Below are 26,887 nucleotides of genomic sequence, written 5' to 3'. Positions count from 1 at the left end.
GTGCAGCTGACATGATGTAGGGACTGTGCCTCCCATAAGAAACATGATGCTCATGCAGTGTGAGATATTGTTGGTCCCCTGTCCAACCTTAGGCAACAAAAGGAAAGTTTGGAGTGGTTGCTCTTGTAGATTGCAGATGTGACAAAACGTTTGGGGTTGTGTGGGTAGGAAACAAGAATTTTTTTTCTGGCCATGGCCTTACGTGCTTTGCTCAAGTGGAACTTGGACAGGTTATTTTCACAGCCCCAAAGCACAGTGCATTCCCCTCACCCCCAGTATTACTATTTCAAAGGTGTTGCCTCTGTAGAAGAATTAATAAAGAGTTAGCCATATCAGAGATGTCTTTCACTGACAGTTAATTAGCTGATTATCCTTGTGAATCTCAGGACACCCTTGAAGCTGGTTATTCACTCAAACTTCTGTAAGTGCTTTATTTCTAAAGCTGCTGTGAGGGGGAAGGTGTTATGTTACCATCAGTATAAAAATTTTACTTCCATCTGAAAACGGTTTATTTGATTTTAAGATAAATAGATTAAAAAAGAATAAATATTTGGTTATAAGTCACATTGCCTTTGCCACTAGCTAAGATTTACACTGCTTTCCACTTTCTCCTGTGTGCTGTGATGTCAGTGAACTGAAAGGGAACTTGCCACTTCTGCAACTTTGAGGAGGTGTTTGTATGGTTTTTTTAAGCATAAAAAGTGAAAGGAGATTTGAATGCCATCAGGATTAAGGAGCAAAACTGTATGGAACCAATCAGAGCAGTCTTGCTCAGGCTTGGAGCTCAGTTCACCCGTGGGTTGTACCTATGGTACCTGACTGATGTTGTTCAGGACTGGGCTTCCTTCCCACAGCACTCTGTGGGCAGGCACAGATGATACTGAGCTGTTTGTGTCATAGAGCAGTTCTCAGCCTAACCCACTGCTGCACTTTGATTCACTAGCTTGCATTTACCACTCCACTATCATTAAGAGCTAATTCAACTCAATAAGCACAGGATAATTCCTGGCAACAAGTGAACAATGTGTGCTGATAATCCAATGTACAATGAGTCATCTTTTTGTCTCTGAGAAGATTAGGCTAGATAATAGAATACAACCTAAAGATAAACATGGTTTTGAAAGGTTTTTAAATTTAATTTAAAAAATTTTTGTGAATGAGATATAAAGTGAGTACTGAAAAATTGTATGCAAATAATATGTTGAATTTTGAATAGCATTATTTGTTCCAAAACCAAGAAATTTATATCTAAGACATCTTTTGTTAAAAGATATTTTGAAGCTGAGTGTTTCAGATGGATAATATTTTTTCTAATTATGTAAACTTTTAAGCACCCATTACAGTTTATTTGCAAAAATTGTGACTGAAGTTTAGAATTGAGTTTTGTATAGGTAGGCATTGTCATGGTACTGGTGAAGTAGGATTAGAAAGGCTTGACTTGATGGCATGATCCTGGTATTTTGATTTGTGGCCTAGCCAAGACATGTAAACTCTATTTATTTGCATTGCAATAAAGAGGGCAGTGGGATTTCAGTGTGTTTTAAAGTATTGTATAATAAGAACCAAAAGAAATAATTAAGCTAAATAGTGTGTTGTCCCCCTTGGCAGTGGGGAAGTTTTTATGCACCTGTGTGTTTGAATCAATTTTTACCAAAAAACTTAGTTAATTGACTTAGAATTCTAATTATTCTTCTGCCAAGGAAATGTGATTGGAATAGCCTGGATATTACTTTTACAGTTGTGCTGTAAGTTGTTTTACGTGATAGCTTATAATCTGGAGCTCCAGATTTCTTATGGAGTGACTTCCAGACCAGAGTGCTCTGTGTTGGGATCCTGAGGAAGACTTGCAGTGAAAGAACTTTGGCCTTTTTGTTCGGATCAGTCCTATGTTACAGACAGTAACTCTGGAGATATAAATTAAATCCTCTGCTCTTCCTAGACTATCTCACTGTGTATACACAATGCTTTGAAAATGTAATTGCTGGTTTTTTCACTGTCCAAATGGGAACGGAATGCTTAACTTTAGAAAAATTACAAAGCTTGTTTTGTAATTTTGTTCAAGTCAATTATATTACATAACCAATATCATATATATGAAAAAGAAATGTTGTAGAAAACTTAATTCTAGGAGTTGAAAGTGGACATAGGTAGGATTGATTAAGTCTGAAAGTGAGGTGTGATCAAAAGACTTTACAAAAGTACATTGACCATGAAGTTTGCAATGTGTTTCTGGGTATAGAGTCTGTGTGAAGTGGATGAAAACAGAACACATACCTAGGAATTTTCTTGGTTGGTTTGTTGTTGGCTTTTTGTTTGGGGATTTTTGTTGGTTTTCTTGGTTTTTGTTGGGTTTTTTAAGTTTTAGGGGTTTTTTATGTGCAAATAGAGTTCAGGTGTTTCATAAAGTTGGTTTTGACAGTCTGTTGGTAACCGCCTGGATCTAAACATTTGGGCTGGTGAATTAACTTGTACTGCCAAGTTGGACTGCAAGGCAAAACAGGGTCCAGGTTATTTTTTTAAATTGAGACCTATGACAGTTGGAATATCTGGTGGTCCTGTTGGCAGCTTTTTCGTCACCAGCAAAGTCTTGTGCCTAGTGGTGTGAATAATGATGGAATGACAGTGGTGAAGGCTGTTGTATTTTCTGCCAATCTAATTAAAGTGCTTAGAGCTTTTTGCAGCAACTACTATTTCAAGGAACCAGGATTGGGAGTGAACTCAAATGTATGAAATGTGAAAAGGATGGCAGATACTTCTTCAATATTCATCCATTTGGTCTTGTTGATGTATATGACTGCTGAATCTGGCTAAAAACTGAGTAGGCATAGCATTTGGTAGGTAACTGTTCAATGCATTTATCAGAAGTCTGAAGGAAGATGGACCTTCTTGAGTACTAAGCAGATCTGAAACTCCTGTTTTCCTTATGGTCATCTCTTCCTTTTCCACTTCCCCAAGCTCAGTTCTTCTGTCATATGACTGCATGTGTTGCCCTGTCATTCTTCTGTTTAATATTTGAGAGAGAATGTTTTGAAGAAAAAGTAGCAAGAGTTGAAGCTATCAGTGTAGATGGAGCTTACAGCAGTGATTCAGTACTTTTTTATAGGTGGTGTCCTAGAATAGATTTCTTTCCTTACACTGTCACGATTTATGAAAACACTTCTGCTGTGTGCAAGTCCTGTGAATCTCTAGGCAGTGTCATGGTTAACATTTTAGTTTGACTAGATCTAATTGTTCAGTAGGGTTTTAGGCAATCCATGTGTTCTGTACCAGGTTGGATGGCTCCTGTTTGAGAACAAGACAGGCAGCAGTCCTGCTGTGGCAGGTTGCAGTTTGTGCTGTAGGTATTGGAATGCTCCCCCAGTTGGTATCAAGGGCTCAGAAGGTGTTTCTAGGTGCTGATTCTCCTCTTGACATATCTTGTCCAGATCCATTCTGGTGCTGATGCATGTGTCTTCTGTCAAGCTGTCTCTTGGGGTTTTTTCCCTTGTGCATGTCAGTGCTGAAATGTTGAGTTAGGTGAAGCTGGCTTTCATTCTTCCTCTAGCCAGAGACCAGTGAGCTTTATTTAGAATGGTTATTAGGCTTCCTTTGAGAAGAAAGAATAGAATTCTGTGATGCAATGATCCTGAGCTACATTGAATGGACTATCTTTATGATAAGAGTAGCTGCAACCTTAAATTGGAGAGCTTGTGTGTAGTAAAAAGGAGCACTGTTTCCATATGATGAATCATGCCTGATTTCCTGGCTGTTTCAGGCTTTTAACTGATTTGTACAACCTAACATGTTTCAGTGTTACTGTCATTACTTTACTGAATACTAAGTAGCATGTGCCAGAAATGTTATTTAATGTAACAAGAGAATGTGTTCAGGTAGCTTGTTTACTTGCCTTTTGCTTTTCCAGGAGTTGTTTTGAGCTACTGCTTTCAATTCCTGAAAGTGAATTGCCACATGAGGTGTGGTTAGGATTCCATCAATCCATTCAGGTAAGTGTTCTGAATTTCTTTTTTGCAATTTACATATTAAAAAAAAAAGCTGCAGTTATATTCCGTCTCTTCTACCCTTCCCCTGAGTTCCACTTGTCCTGCATTGCTGTTACCTAGGCAGCAAGAATTTCTGAGCAGCAAAAGTGACTGCAGCAACCGTATTGGGAGTCTTAAGGCCCAACAGCGTATTTATAACCACACTGTTGATGGCAACTTAAGCAAGAGAACCTTAGTAAGTCTTGATTGAATTATTTGTATGAGAGACAGACTGAGTTAAATGAAGTGATTTAACAGCTCTAAAACATAGCTTTGATGATAAAAGAGCTTTTGTGAAGGCCTGAGTGGCAGGTTAGTGTCTGTACCTGGTTATTTGAGAGGGATGGAAATGATAGGACATGTCTTTAGTCCAGGTGTTCTTAGCAGTGTTTCTTTATGGGTGGTGCTGAAATAAGCTCATACTGCAACATTCCGACACTCAAATCAAGATGGCTAATGTAGACTGTGTAGGAAGAAGAGATGTTTTGTGGGTTTTAGTCTGAAGGTAGCTGTCTGCAGGAACTGGTGTTCCTCATGGAGCTGAAAGACAGGAGTGGTATTGCTGTATTCATAGTGATGGGCCCTTCCAGGACCAGGGACTGCTCTGTTTCTGCTATTGTCTGTTCTGGCTTTAGCTGTGACTGGTGAAGTTGGAATCTAAAAGTTACTGGTGAAGACCTTGGCAGGAAATAGTTGGAAGTGAACTTAGACCTTGCAGCTGTCTTTATTGCAAGACCTTTTACCCCTTTGACTGGGGATTTTCTCAGTCTCTGAGGCTTGGCTACTGCTGCATTAGCTCTGAAGATGCTAGTATTGAGCCTCTACTTATGTTTTCCCTGTAGTCAAGGAAACAAGAGGTGTGAAAACTTTTCAGTAGACTGTAGATGAATAAACCTGTCACTTTAAACTGAGAGGAGCAGTCTAGCAGAGCTTTGTAGTCCTGCTTTTGCAGAAGGGACAGAGATGGTCTGTGCTTGAGTGAGTCTAGGTGTAGAGAAACCTCATTTTCCTGAAATATCATGGAATATTTACTATCATGAAACAGCTTTGTGTGGCATGTACTTGGTAATAGAAAGAAATGCAGTAGGTACAGTTTAAATTCTGTTGTCTTAGTGGTGACAAGGATCTGTCATTTATTTTGAGTGCATAGGTCCTGTGACTTCCTTAGTGACTGTAACAGAGCACAATGGACATTGCAGCACTCCAGAGCCAGGTTTGGAGGTCCAGCAATTCATTTTGACAATGCCCAGCTGTGCTGTCTGGCTGGCTATTGGCCAAAAGATGGGTCTGTGCTCCCAACCCCTTTATTTGTGGGGATGCCACAGAGAAGAGTGGTCAGCCACAGTTCCATCTTTTATGTTAGGGCTGATGCAAGATGTTGAAACTTAGTGTTTCCAAAGTAACTCTTCTTTAATTTACTTCTATGGTCATTCAGGGTATAGAGGAGTGAATCAGAATCACAGAGTACCAGGTTGAAAGGACCTCGAGGATCATCTGGTCCAACCTTTCTTGGACAAAGGCAGGGTCTAGACAAGATAGCCCATCACTCTGTCCAGCTAAATCTTTAAATTGTCCAACATTGGATAATACACCACTTCCCTGGGAAGATTATTCCAGTGGCGGAATCTTCTCATTATGAAAAATTTCCCTTGGTTGTCCAGTCAGAATTTCCCCAGGAGTAACTTGTACCCATTACCCCATGTCTTTTCCATGTGAGTTCTTGTTAAAAGGGAGTATCCATTGATTTTTGTAGCTACTCATTAAATGCTGGAATATGGTGATAAGGTCTTCCCTGAGCCTTGTGATCTTACCTTACACTAAAAGGAAAATATGTTTGCAACTGACATGGCCTAGGCCTGAAACAAGATGTTCGGAATATGGGAGGGCATATATAGGATTTTTTTTTATTATTATTATAGCAGAGTTACAGTGCAGCTCTAAAAGTTGCTAGCTTTTAACTGGAGGGATCTGCAAGGAGAATTCTTGTTACCAAGTTTAGTGATTTCCATGATGTAACAGATCTGTGCATTTCTAGGATTTTGAAATGAGCAATCGGACTTTGGTATGTCTGTCAATAGAGAGCAGATTTTTAGTCTGATGAGATGGCTCTATTTATGCTGAATATGTTGGAAGGGAGCTGTTAAATTCCAGTGGTAGAAAGGTGTGATGTCCCACTCTTATGAGGGACATAGTGTCCAGGATTTGTAAACCCTTGTGGCCTTAAGAATCTACAGAAGTCAGAGGATGCACAAAATCAAAATTTTATTAGTAAATTACGTGCTTGGCATGGAAATTGGTCTATTAGTGCTTTACCTACTGTGTAGGCACACAGCAGGAGGGGTTGGATAAAGGGTTAAGGTAACTTCTCCAGCCACATTTTGTTCTTTCTCATGGTGTGTTATTAGCAATAATCCTTGTGTGTTATTACCAACAATGCTTGGTTGGGTCCTCAGCATCTCACCGTTGGTGTTTGAGACATACATGTAAGCTCTTATCTTCTGGGGCTCTGCAAAGGGTGGCACAAGCTCAGATCTCTCATGTCAACTTTTAGAACTAAGGGAAAATTCAAGATGTGCTGCTGCCAGGAGCAGTAATATATACTTGGCTTTTGTAGGGACTTTTTGAGGCTGCAGCTTCCAAGTTTAGCACTCACCTAATGCTCTGTGTAGTTCAGATAGTGAACTGATTAAACATGGTGATATTCTGAAAACTTGCTGAAGAGGTTTATGGACTTTTACAAACAGGTGTTTCTAATAAGATTTGGAAGTAGTTCTCTGGCAGAAGTATGAGAATAACACTTGTACCCTGCCTTGGAGTACAAATAGGAACCCACTTATCACCACAGGAGTAAGTAAGTCATATGAAGGGCAATAGGGACCTTCAGACAGGAATCACTTGTAGGCTGTCTTGTAGGTTTAAAACCTGTGGGTGACTGTGTGAGGTGCAGATCTCCAGGGAAATCCATTAGGAAAGCACTGCAGAATGTTATGTTAGCACATGCCCAAGACTCATGGATGTAAATGTGCTTATTGTTTTCCTAACAAAACGGACAAGCGTGGCTTCAGAGGATTATAACTCCTAATATGGGAGGTGGTTTTTGCATCTGCCTGCAGTAATTGTTGCTCTGTAATGATCTACACAGGTAATGGCAGTCAGTGAAACTTAAAATAAATTTTCATCCCAGGAATGTGAAAGGTGAGTGAGGGCTTGAATTTCAAAGCATCAAGGTGTGGGGACAGTCCTAGACCTGCAAGTGGAGTGTCACTGATGTCCAGCTTATACTGGACACACAAAATGCTGTCAAAATCTTCACTTGGTGTCTAAACCTGTTCGTTCTGGTATCTTAAATAACAGCAGTTATGTCCTACAGTCACCCATGAGTTCAGTTTTCCTCATCCTTAAGCAAGATCAGAGGCAGCTTGGGTAAAATGAAAGCAAGATCTGAGATGGTATGGCAGGAGTCTCAGCATGGATTTATGTAGTAGCAGCAAGCAAAAAGATGCAGACAGAAGTGGGGGAATGCTGTAAATATGAGTGGAAGAATTGGGACAGAATTACAACAAGGCTCTTGATACAAGAGGAGCTCAGTGAAGAAGTACTGTGTGGATCGATGTAATCTAGTCAGGTGAAGAAGGTAAAACCATGCATTCAAAAACATCTTCAGTGTGTTGTTCTGAGTACTGAATATGGGTTGTGGAACAGGGTTCCCTTCGAGCCTTACAAAGAGCATCAGTGCTTTATTTAGAAAAGCTGCGAGTTGAGGGAGAGCTTAAGCCAAAAACTCTTGTAAAGCTGTAGTAGATGCTGATCACTCTAAACTGCCAGGACTGAAAAATCCTGATGTCTTTAGTAAATTGTTTCAAGGCTTTTCTTTTGAACTTTGTCCATAGACTCTTACTGTATTATTCTTTCCTGATTTCATCTAGAATGAAATGTTTTATGTCCTACTCTTTAGAACCTGTTTATGGTGTTGTCGTAACTTAATGAGATCTGTAAATGTTGCATTAAGTTTCTTCAAGGACTTTTGATATGTTCATAATAGATTTTTGCATATATTCCCATTAATGTTAGCTTTATATTCTTCAGAAGGTGCAATATGGTTCAACTAAGCACTGTAGTGGAAGGGGAGTGTACTGAAAGTTGTTAATTACTTATGCTACATACATTGGTGAATCTCATATTTGGTATTTTGATATTGATACCCTGAATCTCAAACACAGTGCTGACCCAGCAAATCAGTTTGCTTGTATCAGAAGCCCCTTCTTTCTCACCTTCTTAGGTCCTTTCAGAGGTGCTGAAATGTGATGGATCCCTATAGCTGGGCTGGGCTCTGCTGGCTCTGTACTGCGTAATGAAGCCCTCAGATTTGGGAACAGTTGCTATTGGGAAGACATTGCTTTATGTTGGATGTCTGGATCATTGAATATCATAAGCTGAGGGACAGTGGTATTTTTAGTACCTAACCTGTATCCAGGTTATATGGTTTTAAATTTTTTTTTTGTCAGCCATGTCATTCCAATAGTGATGGTTGATGAGTGGTCTGCTCTGCTGTTTCTGAGGCTGTGGCTTCTAACTCCTCAGTGTTTTGATGGGTAGTTCCAGCCCTTTGTAGGGCATAACACCTGTGCTGAATACAGCTGAGTAAAGCTCATAGAGTTCAGTCTTCAAGATGAAGTTTGAATGCATAGGCTCTTAAATGCTGACAGTTTTTTGGAGTTAGTCTTTGACCTGATGTATACTTGAGACTGAGAGAGATTAATGCTGTAACATTGGTGTGAGGGAAGAGCATGCATCGTGGATGATCTGGCAACCTGTTGTGTTGAAAAGACTTAATGCTGTGTGACATGTAGTTGGGAAGGGCCTGAAGCAGAGGTTGTTAAAATAGGCTTCTGTTGATTTTTTAGGTAAGATCCAGTATCTCTTCTACCTGCACATCGGTAGTTGTTTTCTTAATTATCCTCAAGACTGAAGATAATATACATAGACTTCCTGTAGGAAGTATGTACCAGTTACAGAAACTGGGCTGTGGTTAGGTGTTTCATGGATGCAAATTTAGATCAGTTTGTTGTTTTCCAGTGGTGTTTTTAAAGCTGTCCTGAAGCTACAACTTGAGCATCTTTTGGCAGTTGCATTGTGTTAAGCATTGTATGTCATTCACCTGGCTGGTTCTATTGGCATGCCATTTAGCTCAGTGTTAAGTGGGGAATTGATCATGTCTTAGTTTTAAAAAGCAAAACAAACCCAAAAAACCCCACTTCATCCCTGAGGGTCTTTGTGGTGAGTTTTGTTCACTGTTCCAGCATGCAGTGGAAGCAGATACTTGAGAGGAAGAACAGCTGTGTGAGCCTAAGGATTGCTTAAGTGATGTTCTCAAATGCTTAAACACAGCCTGAAACCTTTGTGTGTCACTCTCTCAGTGCTGTTAGGTAAGAGCAGTTTGAGCTCTGGTAAAGAGCATGTAAAGTCCCTTGCATCTTTAGGGTCCAGCTGTGACGCTCCAAAATTACTTTTAACCTTGTGAGTAGGATTTCAGGCTCAAGACCAGAAAGCAGTCATTGCAAGCATCCTACTTGGCTATCTTTGCATCTGCCAATTTGCACTAACTCCTCTAGCAATACCAACACCTGATTTTTGAGGTGGTCTTACCAATTACTCACTCACTAGTTTTACTTCCTTTATAATCACTTTTAGAAGTAGCGTGGTCTTTAATTATTTCAGTTAGCAGGTTGCTGTGAGCTAGCAGTTGGAACACAGAATAGTTATCTAAAACAAAAACTAACTTTGGGGCAACATCTGCAGAAGATCTTTCGTACTGCTAAGGAAGATGAGATTGTTAAAGTTACCAAAACTGCTTGATTGTTGCATTCAGCTATGAGACTTCTAATTTTATGGTCCTTACAAGGTGGAAGTCTGCAGTATAGTTCTGCATTTGGAAAGAGCTCCTAATGTGTGCTTTTTTTGCTCACTTCTGATGTTGGTTTGATCTTTTTCTTGCAGTTGGAAAAATACTCATATAGGGCAGAAGCGCTGACTTCCACAAAGTGTGCTTTCAGACATAGTTTCAATGTGCTTTCTGACATAGTTTGAAATTTCAGTGTGTTCAGGTTGAAATTTCAGTGTGTTCAATCTCTGAAGGTTTCTGTTGAGGCAGAGGCTCAACAGAAGAAAGCTCAGTTACCTGATCCACCTCTTCACTCAGAGTAAGAGGGCTTTCTCAAATCAGGTTGCTTAGGGTCCTGCCCCACCACATGTTGGCTTTAAGAAATGGAAAATGCACAAACTTTCATTAGTCCTTTCAAAATGAGTGTTTACATATGGAAACACTTCCTGCACACACACTTAGAGAATTTCCTTTCCTTGACTCCTTCGCTAAACAGCTCCAGCTACCTTCTGGCAATATAGTGAAGATAAAGACAGCTCTAAGATTTTCCTTTTCACCTTTTCTTTTGCACATGAGTGGTCTTTGCTGGATGTGCATTACTATGGCAAATTAATTCTACAGGACAGTTGCAGACTAGTTGTTGTACTGCAGTGGGATTTCAAAAGTGCCAAATGGGAATAATTCAGGAACCTCTTGGTTATGCTCTGTTTGAGACTGTTCAGCATAGCTAGCCTTGTTTGCAGCACTGCTGACCTACACTTAAATTAGACCGTAGAGACCTGTGGTGCCAAACTGGAACCTAGCCAGCTGGTCACCAACCTGTTCTGATACTTGGGCTTGTACCATGTGCAGCACTTCCACTTGCCTGTGTTGAGCTTCACTGAGTCCCTGTCAGTGATGTTCTGCAGCCTGGTGAATGTCCTAATGGCTGCCTGCCCTGCAGTGTCAGCTGCACTCCTGGTCTGTGTGACCTGTGGGCTGGCAGATAATGAATGTGCTTTGTCCTGTTATTCAGACAATAAATGTGTTCAAAATACCAGCTCACTGTTGACCCTGAGAAGTGCTGCTGGGAGCAGCTGCCAGTTGGGTTTGTTTGTGTGGCAGCACATTTCTCTCTCTCTCAGGATCTTTCATAGAGGTGCACAGAGAGAAAAAACAATTTCTATTTCTGCTCCTTGTTTTTCCCATGTGGAATGTGTTTGGAGAATTGTTTACCTGGAGTGAGTGCTTGGTTGGATTCTGGTGAGGATTGTTTGAGCCTGATGGCCAATCCAACCCACCTGGGGCTGGACTCTCGTGAGAGAGGGTCATGAGTTAGAGAGATAGAACAAGTAGGTTTGTAGTTTTAGTATCTTCCTTTATATAGTATATTAATATATTTTAGCATAGTTATAATAAAGAAATCATTCAGCCTTCTGAATTGAGTCAGACATTGTAATTTCTTCCCATTGGGTTCACCTGCATTTACAATAGGTTTGTACAGTTTGTCACAAGCCTTTTAAGTCTGGCTGTTGAGCTTGTTTTTTTATGTGTATTTTGTCCATTTTCCCTTATTTTAACAATTTGGTTTTCAAGATACTGTGGGAGGTTGTCAGAAGCCTTGCCAAATATGACTAATGTCATCTGTAGCTTATCACAGAAGGTAGTCTGATTACTGAATGTAGTTTCCAGGAGAATTTGTCCCATGTTCTTTTTGGGGTCAGGGTATACTGACTGGCCCATAGCTCCCCAGGGTTTCTTACTCTTGGTGATTTCTTCAAGTCACTAGAAACCTTTCTCCAGTATAGCTAAAGGGTACAACAGAAGCTGTCAAAAGCAAGCCTGAGGTTAAAGATTGCGTTAAAAATACAACACAGTGTTAAAAACACAGCTCAGCAGAAGGAGGGGACATTGCCACATATTGAACTTAACATCTGCTGTGAGAAGCATTTTTACTGAAGGTGTAGCCACAAATTGCTTACAGTTAGTTGGCTTTATTTGTCAGCATTAGGAAATTCTGAAAGATGATATTTAATTCTTTCAGTTCAAGTCACCCTACATCTGTTTCTCTACTAGGGACATTAAATGCCTGGAATTTGTTTCAAGTTGCTTTCTTTTCTGTGTTAGACTCTAAATTCTTCCCATGTGTGATGTCTTTTTTTAATTCCTCCTTTACTCCTCAGATTTCCAGAATTCAAAGCAGCAGGGCCCTGATCACTCTGAGCAATGTACTATGTATTGAGGTTTTGTGGGTGAGCTTCAGCTGGAGGCCTGCTGGTCATGGATAGTCTCTGGATCAGGCTTCACAGCATCAAATCTGCTAGGATCAGAAATCCCTGGATCTTAGAGTAAATGCACTGGACATAGATTAGTTTCTAAGAAAATTGCATCTTTATTTCTAGTCGAAGGATGTTTTCATCTTAATGATGAAATATCCCATGGTATTCTTCAACTAGTGACTGATAACTTTCATGGTTCTCAAAGTGAATTGACTGGCTCATCTTTAGTGTTAACACTAAATGTACAGTTCTAGAGTCTTGTGTTACTCATTTTCAAAATTTAGTCTTTCTTCTGAGTTTTTCAATAGCATATGTTTTGATACAAAATCATCCTTTGTCTTTTATACTCCTGTTTTTTTATATATATACACATGTACATGGAGAACTGTAAAAATTGCAGAAGAGTTACAACTGTAGAATAGGCTTTTTGATTTAAGCCATTTCAGTCAACTCAGTGGTCTGAAATTGGAATATTTTTCAGTAGGATTAGAAAAGTGAAAGAACATTGGACTATTAAAATCCCAATGCAAACTTGTCAAAGCAGTAATGACTGAGAGGAATAGTGTGAAAGTATTAGCATGTAGTGAAATATTAGGATAGATAATGTAAAATTACATTGGCTTAATTTTTAGCTAAGACTTTTAATGACTTTTTTTTTACATTTTTATAGGATTCACATGATGCATTACTGGAATTTGGGAATAACAACCTCCAAATATTGGTGGATATTACAAGGGAAGGGGTATGGAAAAATCCAGTTCTTCTTAAAATTCTATCCCAGCAACCAGTAGAAACTGAGGAAGGTAAGAGTGTAATTTTAGAGATGATGTTTGGTTGTTCAGAAATTACTTGGGGCAGTTTTGGTGGGTAAGCAGTGATTTGAAGACAGAAGAGTTGCATTTTAAATTGTACTGTGGGGTAGTATTCGTATGTTGCTAAATAATATTCATTATGAAACTGTCTCACTGGCATTTTGAATAATGTGTCCAATTGTACAACCAATGCATCTCTGCTTGGACTGTACCATCCATCAGTTTGAATATTTTGAAACTCTGTTTTTAAAAATAATTATTTCTTCTTTGATCATAAAAATACAGACATTTTTCTTCCTGAGATGCTTTGTTTCTCGTAACTCTGTGCTTTTAAATGTTGTCCTGAACTCTTCACAGGGAGAAATTGAATATTGTCCATACTTTTCAGAGGCATAAAAGATTCATGTGGAAGGGCAGTGTGGAGTGTTATTAACTCTAGGTTGGGAGATGCTTTGTGTTTAGACTATGGAAATAAGATCTTGATTCAGAAACTGCTGAGAGGTGAGGAACAGGAGATGCTAGTGTCACTTTATGTAATATAGTCTAATGTCTTCTAGTAAATTCCTTCTTTACTCTGAGTTTTTTTTCCCATTAGTGGTGCTGTTAAGTACTTACAGGTATTTTATCTGTTTCATTAACAGTGCACTAGACTGCAGTTTACCTCTGGTAGTCTAAAGTTAAAAATAACACAGAAGGGAAGAAGAGTTTAAACTCAAGTCGTAAAAATTAAGGAGGGAAGAAAAAAGGTATTTTAAGTTAAGTTTTCTTCCATAGCAGAATCCTTTATTCTGGCTTTGGGTAGCCTCTCTTTGAGTTGAAATCGGTCAGTTTTTTTAATAAATAAATAGAAACATGTTATGGTTATTGAGACAATATGTTGTTCCTTGTGCTAAAAAAAGAGCAGCCAAGTTGGACTGCAGGATTCACTAGCCTTCATATCAGGTATTAATAGCATGGGAGAAACATTTGAACTGTTGTGGTTTAAACTCAGCTGGAAACATTTAGCCCCACTCAGCTTCTTTTTTTTTTCCCCACCCCTCTGGTGAGAGGGAGAAAAGGGCTGGGTTGAGATAAGAACAGTTTACTTGTAAACAACAATGAGATAAAATGAACAGTGACAGCAACAATACCAATAACAACAGTTTATAAAAGAAGGTGATTACATTCAAAAACACTCTGAGAAACTCCTGCACTTTGGCCACAACAATCCCTTGCAGCACTACAGGCTGGGGACAGTGGCTGGACATGGCCAGGCAGAAAGGGACCTGGGGGTGCTGCTGGACAGCAGCTGGATATGAGCCAGCAGCGGGTCCATGTGGCCAAGGAGGCCACTGGCAACTGGCCTGGATCAGGAGTAGTGTGGCCAGCAGGAGCAGGGAAGTGCTTCTGCCCTTCTGCCCCTGTACTTGGCAGTGCAGGGCTGCACCTTGAGTGCTGTGTCCAGTTCTGGACCCTCAGTTCAGGAGGGACATTGTGATCTTCAAACATGTCCAGAGAAGGGCAACAAGGCTGGGGAAGGAGGAGTGCCTGATGGAGCTGGGGTTGTTTAACCTGGAGAAAAGGAAGCTGTGGAGGGACCTTTTCAGTCTCCACAGCTACCTGCAGGGTCTAGTCAGGTGGGAGTCAGCCTCTTCTCCCAGGCAAGCAGAGACAGGCCAAGAGGCCACAGTCTTAAGCTGCATCAGGGGATGTGTAGGCTGGACATTGGGAAAAAATTCTTCACTGAGAGTGATTGGGCACTGGGATGGTCTGCCCAGGGAGGTGGTGGAGTCACAGTCCTGGAGGTGTTTAAAAACAGACTGGATGTGGCACTCGGTGCCATGCTTTAGTTGATGAGGTGGTGTTAGGTCGTAGGCTGGACTTGATGATCCCAAAGGTCTTTTCCAATATAGTTAGTTCTGTGGCTCTGTGACATTCACTGGAGTTCTTCTGCACAGGTTCATTTTTAGGTAGTGTGGAATGCTCCGCAGGCACACCTAAACATTACTGAGTGTGACTCAGTAATCCTACATTAGACAAATCTGGCAAAAGCACATTTCTCAAGTAAAGTGTTAGACATTTGAAGTAAGGAGTACTTCTGAGAAGTTGAATATCTGCCTAAAATGTTACTTCTATCATGTGTCTTGCATTTGTGGCAATCTTGGAAACCGTGGTTTGTTTTTCTGCTTGCTCTGAGCAGCTGGAATTAGTCTCTTGGCCTTGTGTAGGAGATGGTTGGAGTTGGTATTAAGCAACTATCTCTAGATGTCTACTAAATTAACTTCATTGTTTGTTACCTTCAGAATCATATCAAGTAAATACTAATTTCTGTAATAGGTTGTAAGTCACTGATGAGTTACAAGGTTTGTCTTCCTTTCACTTGTGTCGCTTCTTTGGTCTGTATGCTGTTCTATGCTGGCAGGCTCCATTTGATAGAAATAGGAGGAATCAAAGTGTACTTCCTGCAGGTCCCAGAAGGGATGGCAGTTCTGCTTTTAGGCTTGGGAGCTGGGGCTGCAGAAGGGGCTCCAGTGCAATGGACTTTCAGTTGCCTTAGTCAAACTGCCATTTTAACCTTCAGTACAACAGCAGCTTCACAAAGTGTCTCTTTCAGTCATCTAAACCTTAGGTTCTTTGAATAGTTTGTATTTCATGCTTTTTGGGTTTTTGTGATGAGTACCTGAAAAGCATTCCTAGTTTTTGCTGCTGTGAGCCAGATATGAGAGTAGCTCAGTGTGCCTTGCTGAAGCTGTGTTTTGTGAACTGGTAGTTTGTGTTAATGATCATCAGATGCTTACTTGAGTGAAGGTGTGTCAGGTTCCTGCCTTTCTTGTTTAGAGTTCTTCCTTTTAATTCTGTTTTTTTAATGCACTGGCCTGGAAGAGGAACTGACATAAAATGTAAATATGATTTGCCAAATTTGTTCCAGCAAAAGTTTCATAGCAGCATTGTATTGGGTTCTGTCTGCTGCTTCTGTGGCTTGTTAATAAATTGTACTGCCATGTGCTAGGCTGGTGGTTCCTAATTTTTACTGTCAGCTGGCTGAGGATGGTTGGTTGGGGCATTAATATTTGCTTGAGGAAAGGGCTTTAAAAAATCATTTTAACTTAGGCCTTTTAGGTGACTAAACAATACCAGCATCCTGATGGGACCATAGTTGATGCCGTTCAACAGTTGTCACATCCCATGTAGTTCTATGCCTCAGGTAGTTAGCTTTAATACTGATTCCAGACTTCCTTCTCACTTTTGTCTTGACAAACCCTGAACCTAAAGGAGGTTGGGCTCGTCTTGGTGCTGAGTGCAGCAGATGAATGCCAACAACTTGTGTGTCTGTCTTGATGAGAGTTGGTTTGTAGGACAGCTGGGATAACCATGCAACACACTGCTGCTGTATAATACACCGACCTCCGTGCCAGTTGTGCATTCTTAACATATCTTACTGCACATCAGCACCTGTCCTGTTATCCTGTTCCACAGTGACTTTCAGCAGAAATGCTCACCCAAGATGCTGTTTTCTCTGCAGTGTTCATCATAGTGACCACAGAGTCTTTTCATGCTCTAGTGCCATCCATGCTTTATAAAGTTTGTATTCATAATATTGTGGTGTAACTTAAATTATTTTTCACTGTAAGTGTTTTGGGTGAGAGAGGAATCTCTTACTGTTACTTTTTGGTCCTGGCTTAAGAGAGCTCTTAAGATGTGTTGGAAACTGCGTAGCCCTTTTGCCTAAAGGAAGGGGGAAGGGTTGCAGGGTGTCTGTGCTGATTTTTATAGCAAGCTTTTTTAGTCTTGAAAAGTTTGATAGAACACTGTGACAGAACACATAACAGCAGGAGATTTAGGAAGAGAAGGAACAAGAAAGTCTGTTCATGGACATGTATGGAAATGTAGCAGATTTAGGACTGAGTACAAAATTAGGTTCTCTGAGGGAAAACAACTTCTCATTTTGCTGTCTATTCCTCAGTTTTTGTTCATTTTTCAGGAAAAGAGGAAACTTTCCACTTTAGAGTAAAGCTAAGTGCTAAGATAGATGTCTGACTAGTGACTCATTTCTGAATTTTGCTCTTACCATCATCACTTGCATCTGCATGACAGAGGAGCTCAGTTTGTCATTTGCCTCCTTTGCAAAGTTAACTACACACTCCCTTAGGTGTGAAAGAATTGGCCTGAGGACACAGACCTGGCATCCTTGTGGGAGCAGCATGTGCTTACTGACTACTCTCAAAGACTGCAGCAAGTTGAGACCCTCTTGTGCATACTGGCAGAGCATCCACCTCCATCTAAGTTTCTCTCATTTGTGCTGGAAGAGAAAATTGTAACTGTTAAACTGAAAGTGTTTAATTTGGCTGACTGCATGATGTCTTAAAATACTTGCCATGTCTTGACTAGCTGGCTCTGACACTTCAGTAAAACTTGATTTAAGCAGTTGCCAAGTGCATGTGTAGCTGTGTAAACAAGAGGAATCTAAAGAATTCTTAGAGACAGTAAAGAAAGTATTTTTTTTCCCCCAGTATGTCCTTTATTCCTCTTATGGACCTGAAAAAAAGTATTCTTTGAGCCAAGAGGTGGAGAAATTAGGGACTTAGAGAATTGCTTTTAATTGCTTGTGGCATTCAAATCATTCCTTCTAGGCCCATGAATAGCAGTTTCACTTGAAGAGGTGGCTGATCTGATAGTGGGTAAGCCAGCTTTGTGGGAGTTTTCCCTCAACAGTGATCTCCTGGCCATCTGTTGTGGTAGCAGTCTCTTATATCAAATATCCATACTGAAGCACAGTTAGCTTTCCTCGATGAGTATTCAAGCACAGTGTCATACAGATGCAATTTTTAAGGAAGAGAGGAGGCTTGTTTCCTAGCAACTGGAGATCTTACTGCAGTCTGCCTCTTGGTCAGGCAGTTCATTTTGCTTTATTCATTGAAGTTCCTTTAATGTGAAGTGTCAGCTGGATCAAGAGTTTAATGCTCAGAGGTTTTTCCTGTGAAAAACATAAACCATTACCATAGATTTAAATCATAAAACGATTCTCTAATGGACCACTAAGCTGACTCCTGCAGAATACAAGTAAGTTTCACTACAGGTATGTAGTATGTACCTGGCACCTGAAATTAGTTTTCTGTTCAGGTGCACATTGTGAGTTTTCTGCCAACTAGTGTAGTGTCTGTTAGAACACGCTGTTGCTTTTTTGGGCAATATTTTAAGTGCAAAAAGCATGAAAACTTTCTTGTTATGTGCAATCCTCTCTTTTAGAAATGTACATACAATTGGTTTCTTAACTACCCCTCTTGCATAATAATAGTAAGATGCTAACATAGTGAAAGAGCCATTGAATAGAAATATTTTCTTAAGTTGTTAGTCTAAAGCAAGCATTCTTTTTTGACTAATCCAGAGTCTCTTGTAGGCACCAGAGGTAACTGGTTGACTACAGTTGCTGCTGCAGAACACGATTCTAGTATGTGTTTTATCAGAATGTCTCATGTATTGCCATGATTTCTTGTACAGTTCATCAGCTAGTTTGTTCCTTGGTTCATATGCATTACTGCCTGTAGTGTAAGAATGTGTTGAACCATCTCTCTTAATTCACAAGAGTCTTTTGATGTACAGATCTGGAGACTCGTATCAAGGCTTTGTGAAGATATTTATGTTAAGCTGGAAATAGCACCACAGATATTTTGAAGCATATGATTTCATCATGTTGCTTTTGCACAGCCTGGTTTTCCATAGCAGGGGGGCCATGCAGGTGGCTTCTGTGAGAAGCTGCTGGAAGCTTCCACCATGTCCAGCAGAGCCAGTCCCTGATGGCTCTGAAGGTGGACATGCTGCTGGCCAAGGCTGGGCCAATTAGGAATGATGGTAATGCCCCTGTGATAACAGATTTAAGAAGAAAATCAAAACAATGTGGGGGCAGGCAATTTGAATTCCAGCTAGAGAAGAGGAGGAGGTGAGAACATGTGAGGGAAACAACATGGAAACACCAAGGTCAGTGGAGAAGGAGGGGGAGGAGTTGCTCGAGGTGCCAGAGCTGAGATTCCTCTGCAGGCTGTGGGGAGGACTATGGTGAAACAGCTGCGTCCCTGTAATCCATGAATTCCTGGGGGATGCAGAGATCCACCCACAGCCCGTGGGAATCCATGGGGGATGCAGAGATTACCCACAGCCTGTGAGGATCCACGGGGGATGCCCAAGGGATGTAGAGATCCATCCACAGCCCGTGGGGATCCACGGGGGATGCAAAAATCCACCCACAGCCCGTGGGAATCCATGGGGGATGCAGAGATTACCCACAGCCTGTGGGGATCCATGGGGGATGCAGAGATCCACCCAGAGCCCGAGGGGGAGGTGCCGAGGTGGATGCCTGGAGGAGGCTGTGATCTGGTGGGAGATGCAGTGGAGAGAGGGGGTCCCTGCTTCCAGGCTGGAGCAGCCTGTCCTTGCAGGACTGCAGCCTGTGAAAGGGTGACCCACACTGCAGCAGTTTTGGCAGGACTGTCTGCCCATGGGAGGGACTCAGGTTGCAGCAGATTTGGCAGGACTGCTGGTCATGAGATTGGACCCACGCTGGCGAAGTTAATGGAGAACTGTCTCCTGTGGGAGGGACCCCACAGCCTCACAGGGGAAGGACTTCTCTCCCTGAGCAGCAGAAGAAAAACCTTGGGTGATGAACTGACCAAAACCTCCATACCCTGTCTCCCTGCACTGTCCATGTGAAGGAGGGAGGTGTTGGGGGAAGAAAAGGTGATTTTATGGGCTTATTTTACTTCTCATTATCCTCTTCTGATTTTGTTTGTAATTAAACTTGCTTTTATCTCTGCATTGAGCTTGTTTTGCCTATGGAGTTTTCTCCTGGTTCTTATCTCAAGTCATGAAGCCTTCATTAAATTTTTCTCTCCTCTGGCCAGCAGCAGCAGGGGAGTGAGAGTGAGTGACTTTTGTGGGTGCCTGACACTTGGCTGGTGTCAAACCAAGGCAAGTATGTGTCCTTTATCAAAGCTTTTGATGCTGTCTCACACAGCATCCCCCAGACTAAATGTCCAGGACACAGCTTGATAAGTCCATAGTAGGTTGGGTGAAGAGTGAGCTTATAGATCAGGTGCAAACTCTTATAGTAAATGAGATTATGTCAGGCTGGTGAGCAGTCAGTGGTGGGGTTTCTTTAATGTCTTCATAAATTATGCTAGTGTGGAATTTTAATGTACTTGAAATAAATTTGCTGATCATACTGTGTTAGGACCTGTGATCTCCTTAGAGAGCAGAGGCCTTACAGAGATATCCAGATAGAGCAGAGAGCTGGGCAGTCACCAACTATATGAACTTTAACAAGAGGAAGTAATGAATTCTCCACCTGGGACACTGTAATCCTGGTTACATGGACAGACTAGGAGATGGAGAGCAGCCCTGTGGAAAGAGAGCTGGAGGATTTGAGTTGATGGCAACTTGAATATGAGTAAGCAGTGTGCCCTGGCAGCCAGAGAGGCCAACTGTGTCCTGGGGTGCATCAGGCACAGCACTGCCAGCCAGTTGATGGGGGGAGGTGACTGTCCAACTCTTTTCTGTGCTGAGGTGGCTTCACCTTGAGTCCTGCTTTGGGCTGAGCAGTTTTGGGTGCTTCAGTGCAGAAAGCGCATCAGGCTAGTGGATTGTGACCAAGGTGAGGGGAGGCCTTGAGTCTCCTCCTTATGAGGAGCAGCTGAGGTCTCTTGGTTTGTTGAGCCTGGAGAAGAGAATGCTCAGAGGTGACCCCATCAGAGTCTGCATCTTCCTCAAGAAGGCCGTGAGGAGGAGGTGCTGGTCTCCTGTCTCTGGTGACCAGCAGCAGGACAGGAGGACATGGAATGAAGCTGTGTCAGGGTAAGAGCAGGTTAGACGTGAGGAAAATGTTCTTTACCCCAAGGGTGGTTGGATACTGGAACAAGCTCCCCTGAAAAGTGGGCACAGCACCAAACCTGCCAGAGTTCAGGGAGCATTTGGCCAATGCTCTTAGTTGTACAATTTGAGGTATTGCTTTGAGGAGCAGGACTTGTGGGTCCCTTCAACTGAATTCTGTTTCTATGACAAACACCTGGGAAGAGAACGAAACTAAATCTGTGAGGTATTTAATCCAAATAAGTATATTTTGTTTACTATTTACAATAATAATCTGAAGTGACATTTTTACTATTGAATTAGTTCATTAATTCTCATAATGATTTGTAGTATCTGCTTGTTTAAGTGCATAAGCCTAGAATGTCTTAAACACAATTCTTCAAAAGTCCCACAAAGATAATATTGTCACCCTCAACTTCATTTTACATATTTTGGCATTACATGGGGTTTTAACAGCTTGGGTGGAAAATTTTCCAGTTGAAAAGCATGTAATGACTGCCTTGAAATATATTTTGATTTTTGGACTATAAAACCACAGTTGAAAGGTGATGAATCTGAACCTCAGTTAAACAGCTGGTATCTGTCTGGTGTAATCAGTGTCCTTTAGCCATTGCTCAAGGACATATATCTTAATGGTGCTGTTTTTTGGGGGGTATGGCAGGGCATGGCTGGGGGGGGGAAGTCTGTTTTCTGTGACTCAGCATTCTCTTCCTGCAGAGTTTGAGAGAAGAGAGTCCATTGATGCCACTTGTCACCATGCCTAGAGTTTCCTAGAAACACAGTCCTTACAGAAATTTGTGAAGGAGTGTGAATGCAGTGAGACAATTTCATTTAAGTGTCATCTGTAAATTGGTCTGTTCTCAAAGGATTTTTTCTTTTCCTAGCTAATAAATTGATTACACGAGAAGGGCCTTCCTTTCTGCAGATGCGAATAAAACATTTGATGAAGTCAAACTGCATCCCCCAAGCCACTTTCCTGTCAAAATTGTGTGCAGATTCTCCAGAAATTGCAAATGTTTCATCTTTTCGCCAAGCCTACATCACATGTGTGTGTTCAATGCTGCCTAATGAAGACTCCATTAAGGAGGTTAGTAACCTATAGTCCCTTTTTAATATATATTTATGAAGCATTTTAGAATTTATTTATGTAGTAGTAAGAGTTAAAGCTGAAGAGTGAAACTTGCAGCAGAGTTCCATAAGAGGAATTTTGAAAGATTATTTTGAAAGATTAGACAATGTGTGATCATCCCTTTCCAGGAATTGTATGTGAGGGCTGGCTAAGTCAGGTGTCGAAGTTAAATTGCTGAGCTCCTACAAATTAAACTACTTCTGTCTATATCTATAAGTAATAGCATATATACACAAAGTGTATATCTGCACCTGTATGTGCATACTTCTCTAGAGGTATGTAAATAGATGTATATTATGTGAATGTCTAACTCTGTGTGTGTGTGGACATACACACTGTGTATAAAGTTGTCCCTTGCATTTCTGGTACCTCCTGGTACCTTGAATTGATTGAGGCACACATGGAACAAGAAATACACCTCTAGAGTTGTTTGTTCACTGCTGCTCTGTGTGAATGTAGAAAGTAGAATTAAGGATCACTGTCAGGCTTCCAATGTTTGGCTTGATTTTGCCAATTTATTGTACCAATTAAAATGCTAATTAAAGCAGTTGTCCTACACAGTAATTAACTATTGCAAAAGCATGAAGCCCAAATGTTCTGTGATGTAAGATGGTTTTCTCTGCAAGACAAAAGTGCCAGCCACATGTAACAGTTAAAAAGGATTTTGAAATGCAACAACGAGATAAATTAAAGCCATACTGAGTGTTTTAATGTTAACTGTCTCTGTCAAATGTCAGTGTGTTTGCTGGGACACGTAGGAGTTTCTATAGCCATCTCATATAGCCATCAAAGTAGGTTTTGTTTAATTTGGAATTCCTTTGGGAAAGACTGATCCAAAGTTGGCGAGTAAAGTTCTTCAGGGAGTCAATTTAAGCAAATGCCCCTTATCCCATTCATAAAAAAATCATCTGTGAAACAAGCAGTCATCTTTTGGAGGTCTTCTTCAAATAAAGAACACTATCAACATGGGGTCCTACTAAAAAATGGTAGAAGGCTAGGTTAGTGGTAGGACGTTTTTATGATGACATAAAAAAATAAAGTATCCCTGTAATGTTACAACTTTTCCTTCAAACTAAAGTAACGTGGTAAACAAAGACAAGTTAAGTCTTAAAAAAACAAAGTTAAATCTTACATAGTTGTATGTTTTTTGGAATAACTTTGAGAAGTAAGCTGGTGTACTTGTTAATAGAACATGAGGAGTGCATAATTTTTTAACAATTTTAATTTAAAATATCTTAGCACTGTTCATTCTGTAGTCTCCTAACTTTCATTGAGTTGTTGTTCTAGTTGGGTTTATAACATGCTGACTGGTGGTCAGCATTTCAGGTTTAGTAAAGATAGCTCAGTAGGTATCTGGTTTGTCACTTAAGTGACTGGCTGATATTATTGCATGATTTCGAGAGATGCATTTTGACTTTGTCTTGAATATTTAAAAAAAAAATCTTACAAACAGTCTCACAGCAAAAAAGATCTCGCAAACAAAAAGCAAAAACCCCAGGATCTGAAATGAGATAAATTATCATTGACCAAGTTTGAGATAAACAGGATTTGAAACCAAGTTTCTTGTTGCTTACTCAGTAGTTAATGCCCTGAATGCAAATGAGTTTGTCCAAAAAGAATCAAATTTCTATGGGAGGAGAAAAGCTCTGATGTAACTGCGGGTCACTCTGAGTGCCAGGCCATGCCTGTGCTGGAGCTGCTGTTGCTCCTGCTGGTCCAGCACACAACAGAAGTGCTGGGTCTGATTGAGGAATAACTGATGGCTATTAAAAATGTGAACTTTATAATTCTGTAGCCTCAGAAACCCTAGTAAGTAAGTTTTAATGTTGTGGCGGTGGTGTCCAGTGATTGTTGATTTAATGGAACTGGTGATGAGCAAGCTCTCTGTCAGTAGTGTCTGGATGAGTAGCTCACAGGTAGCCTGCCACGTTGCCTGCAGATCTGTGGAGGAAACATGTCGCATACTTACATGCACTGACAATAGTTGTGTCTCTAAAACCCAAGACTTGGAAGATCAGACTTTTATGAAACTGCTGCAGGCAGCCTCTGCATTATTTAAGAATATTTACTGTATTATAAGTATTGAGGAAATGGTAGTGTATAATTGTAGAAATTATTAAAGACAAATGTTGATGTCACTTAGCTTTAAATTTAAATTTTAGCTTTTTAAATCTACCTTATATACTGACTGAAATTGTTACCTATAAAGAAGAGGAATAGTTGAGTGGAGAGAGACAGTAGGATACTGTGAGAAGGCTGGAGTTGCCCAGCTGTCAGACTTAGACTTCCCACCCAAGCTGAAGACCTGTGTTGCTGTAGGTACTGGAGGCCGATGACAACATAAGAAAGGTGCTGCTGACAAGGAAAGTTGGGGCGAGATGGCATGCAGCAGTGTCCTGTTACCTACAGGAGCCCCTTTCTCTCCTGGGCAGTGATCAACACCTTCACAATCTTGTCGTGTGGCCATTGGTCATGAGGCCATTGGCCTTGCTGCTCAGCTCTCCCCAGCCTGCTGAGGTGGCACTTGATTTACAGATACTCTATGGGTTTATTATCTTTGGCATGCAGGGAGCAATGATGTCTGTTCCCTTAGACAGCAAAGCACTGTCACCTAAATAATTTTCTGAGGTTTCTTTCTTGCCAGGGGTGATTCAGTGACAACTCCCTCCCTCCTTCTCCCCACCAAAATCTGTTGTATTTTACTTTATCAAATGCAAAACTGACACATCTGCAAGGCCTTTCAGCTTGTGAATTGCTCTGGAAATGTCTGCTGCAAGTTCTGGGTCTCAAGTTGAACATCAAAAGTCAGTGGACCCTAGAAAATGCTGGCATTGCTCAATGAGCTCCAATGTCAAGCCTGAATGGGAAACTGGGTTAATATCCCTGCTTCTGCTTTTCCTGCTGAATGAGATGTCTGCAAAAATTAGTTTAACTTCCTGTTGTTTGTTCTCTGTCATTGTTATTAATGAGGAACAAGACGTTTGAAATGTTTATAATGTCAACAGCTGTTTAAAGTACATATTGCTAGAACACAGTCTGTTCTGTGAAGCAGAATAGATCCAGTGGAAAAATGTATTAAAACCTAGTGTTGTCTTAGTAGTAAATGCTCTTCATAATTACTGTTTGTGGTTTATATCCAACTGACACCCTGGTTTGATACACAGGTATGTTCTACCTTAAGTAGACATTCCAGAACTTCCTTGGGATTTGTCTCCTTGTCGTGGTTTAACTCTAGCTAGACCCAAGCCCCTCATAGCCGATTGCTCAACTCCCCCAGAGCAGTACCAGGGACAGAAGTGGAAGGGTATAAGTCAGAAAACTTGTAGGTAGAGGTAAAGACAATATAAAAGGTGAAGCAAAAGCTGTGCACAGAAGCAAAGCAAAACCAGGAATTAATTCAATTCTACCCATGAGTCTGCACCTCCAGGAGAGCAAAGCACAGCCATGCATAACCGGAGACTTGAGAAGACAAATGTAATCTCTGAACACACTCCCCTCCCTCCTTTTCCCCGTCACTGTATATAATGAGCATGCTGTCATGGTCTGGAATATCCCTTTGGTCAGCTGGGGTCACCTGTCGTGACTGTGTCTCCTTCCAGCCTCCTGTGCACTCTCAGCTTCCTTTGCTCTGTGCGAGTGCTGCTCAGCAGTAACAAAAACATCTCTGTGTTATCAACCCTGTGTCCAGCAGAAATCCCAAACACAACCCCATACCAGCCACGAGGTAGAAAATCACCTCTACCCCAGCCAAAATCAGCACACTACTCTAAACACTTCGGTTTCTATCATCATGCTTTGAAATGTGATTGTTCAGAATCAGTACCTAGGGATGAAGAGAACAAGAGACCAGCTTTTTTACAACTCTTGATCTTTTTGGACCTGGGTTCTAATTTTCAGAAGTAACACAAGAATCCCTGTAAGTGCAGAGAGACAGAATGGGAAGTTTTTAATAGATGGTTGCCCTTCATGCCCAAAATGGTTGTCCCAAATAAAACTAATATCAAGAAGGTATCAGAACTAACAGGTGAACTTCTCATAACATTTTGTAACCGAAAGGTGTGGCATGATCTCTGGGTATGGGAGATGTAATGTGTTTGTGGGACTTTGATATAGTAAATGTGCATTTCTTTTGTAAACGTACTGAGAATAAAGTGCCTTTTCTTTTTAATTTTCTTTTTCTTTAAGATTGCAAAGGTGGATTGCAAAGAGGTACTGGACATCATATGTAATCTGGAATCCGAGGGACAAGAAAACACTGCATTTATTCTTTGTACAACATATCTTACCCATCAGCTTCAAACAGCAAATGTGTATTGCTCTTGGTATGTATAAGCTGCTTCTGCTAACTGTTCCTCACTGGCTAGCATTGAGTGAATATAGTACAAAAATATGTAGAGAAGGTAGATTTATCCTTTACTTGAGAAGTGCATCGGACTGAAGCACTTCCTAGATAATTACTTATTTTGTCACAAGTTGCTATGCTAATAGAGCAGTTAGACAAAAGTAATGTTTAAACAATTTAGGACTGAAACAGCACTCACACTATTGGCATGAACACTAATACTTCTGTGGGGTAGTAGATCTGTCAGTGGTGGTGGGTCAATGCTCTCAGGGTTGCTGTTAAACCCCTAGTTTTGTGGTTCCACAAAGTACGTTGTCAGTCTGTCCTTTCTTTGGGAATACTTGACCCCATGAAAGTTTTGACCTGTTCCACAGAGATGTCAACATTAGGAATGAGAAGTACCACCCTGTAACAACTTCTCTCCACTTCCCCTCCAAGAGCCTTTTTATATTTTTATAATTTCCATAACTCCAAGAATTGTAGTACTAGATTTTGGCCTGATTGTGAGTGTAAAACTCTGCCGTCTTAACTGTCTGGAAATGCAGAACCTTCTGCACCTCTGTTTCAGCAGTGGTAAACTTGAAGAGCCAAAGCAGAGGGGCTGGTT

The 26,887-nt window shown here is 40.9% G+C and overlaps 1 protein-coding gene across 3 annotated transcripts in view; it reads left to right on the top strand.

The window, feature by feature from the left end:
- RLF (RLF zinc finger) overlaps positions 1-26,887 on the top strand; it is a 41,412-nt gene that overhangs the window by 7,533 nt on the left and 6,992 nt on the right. Inside the window, exons 3-6 of one of the 3 annotated variants that reach the window (XM_030290314.4) lie at positions 3,902-3,983; positions 12,829-12,961; positions 21,694-21,896; positions 26,124-26,260. In XM_030290314.4, the coding sequence (XP_030146174.4) occupies positions 3,902-3,983; positions 12,829-12,961; positions 21,694-21,896; positions 26,124-26,260 (555 nt within the window). The remainder of the gene's footprint in view (positions 1-3,901; positions 3,984-12,828; positions 12,962-21,693; positions 21,897-26,123; positions 26,261-26,887) is intronic. The other 2 variants (XM_030290315.4, XM_072917823.1) reach the window with 2 other exon arrangements.

This window comes from Taeniopygia guttata, chromosome 23, assembly GCF_048771995.1.
Source record: "Taeniopygia guttata chromosome 23, bTaeGut7.mat, whole genome shotgun sequence".
In the NCBI taxonomy this organism is placed as follows: Eukaryota; Metazoa; Chordata; class Aves; order Passeriformes; family Estrildidae; genus Taeniopygia; species Taeniopygia guttata.
Note: the sequence above shows the minus strand (reverse complement) of the source record. Positions and strands in the feature narration are given on the sequence as shown.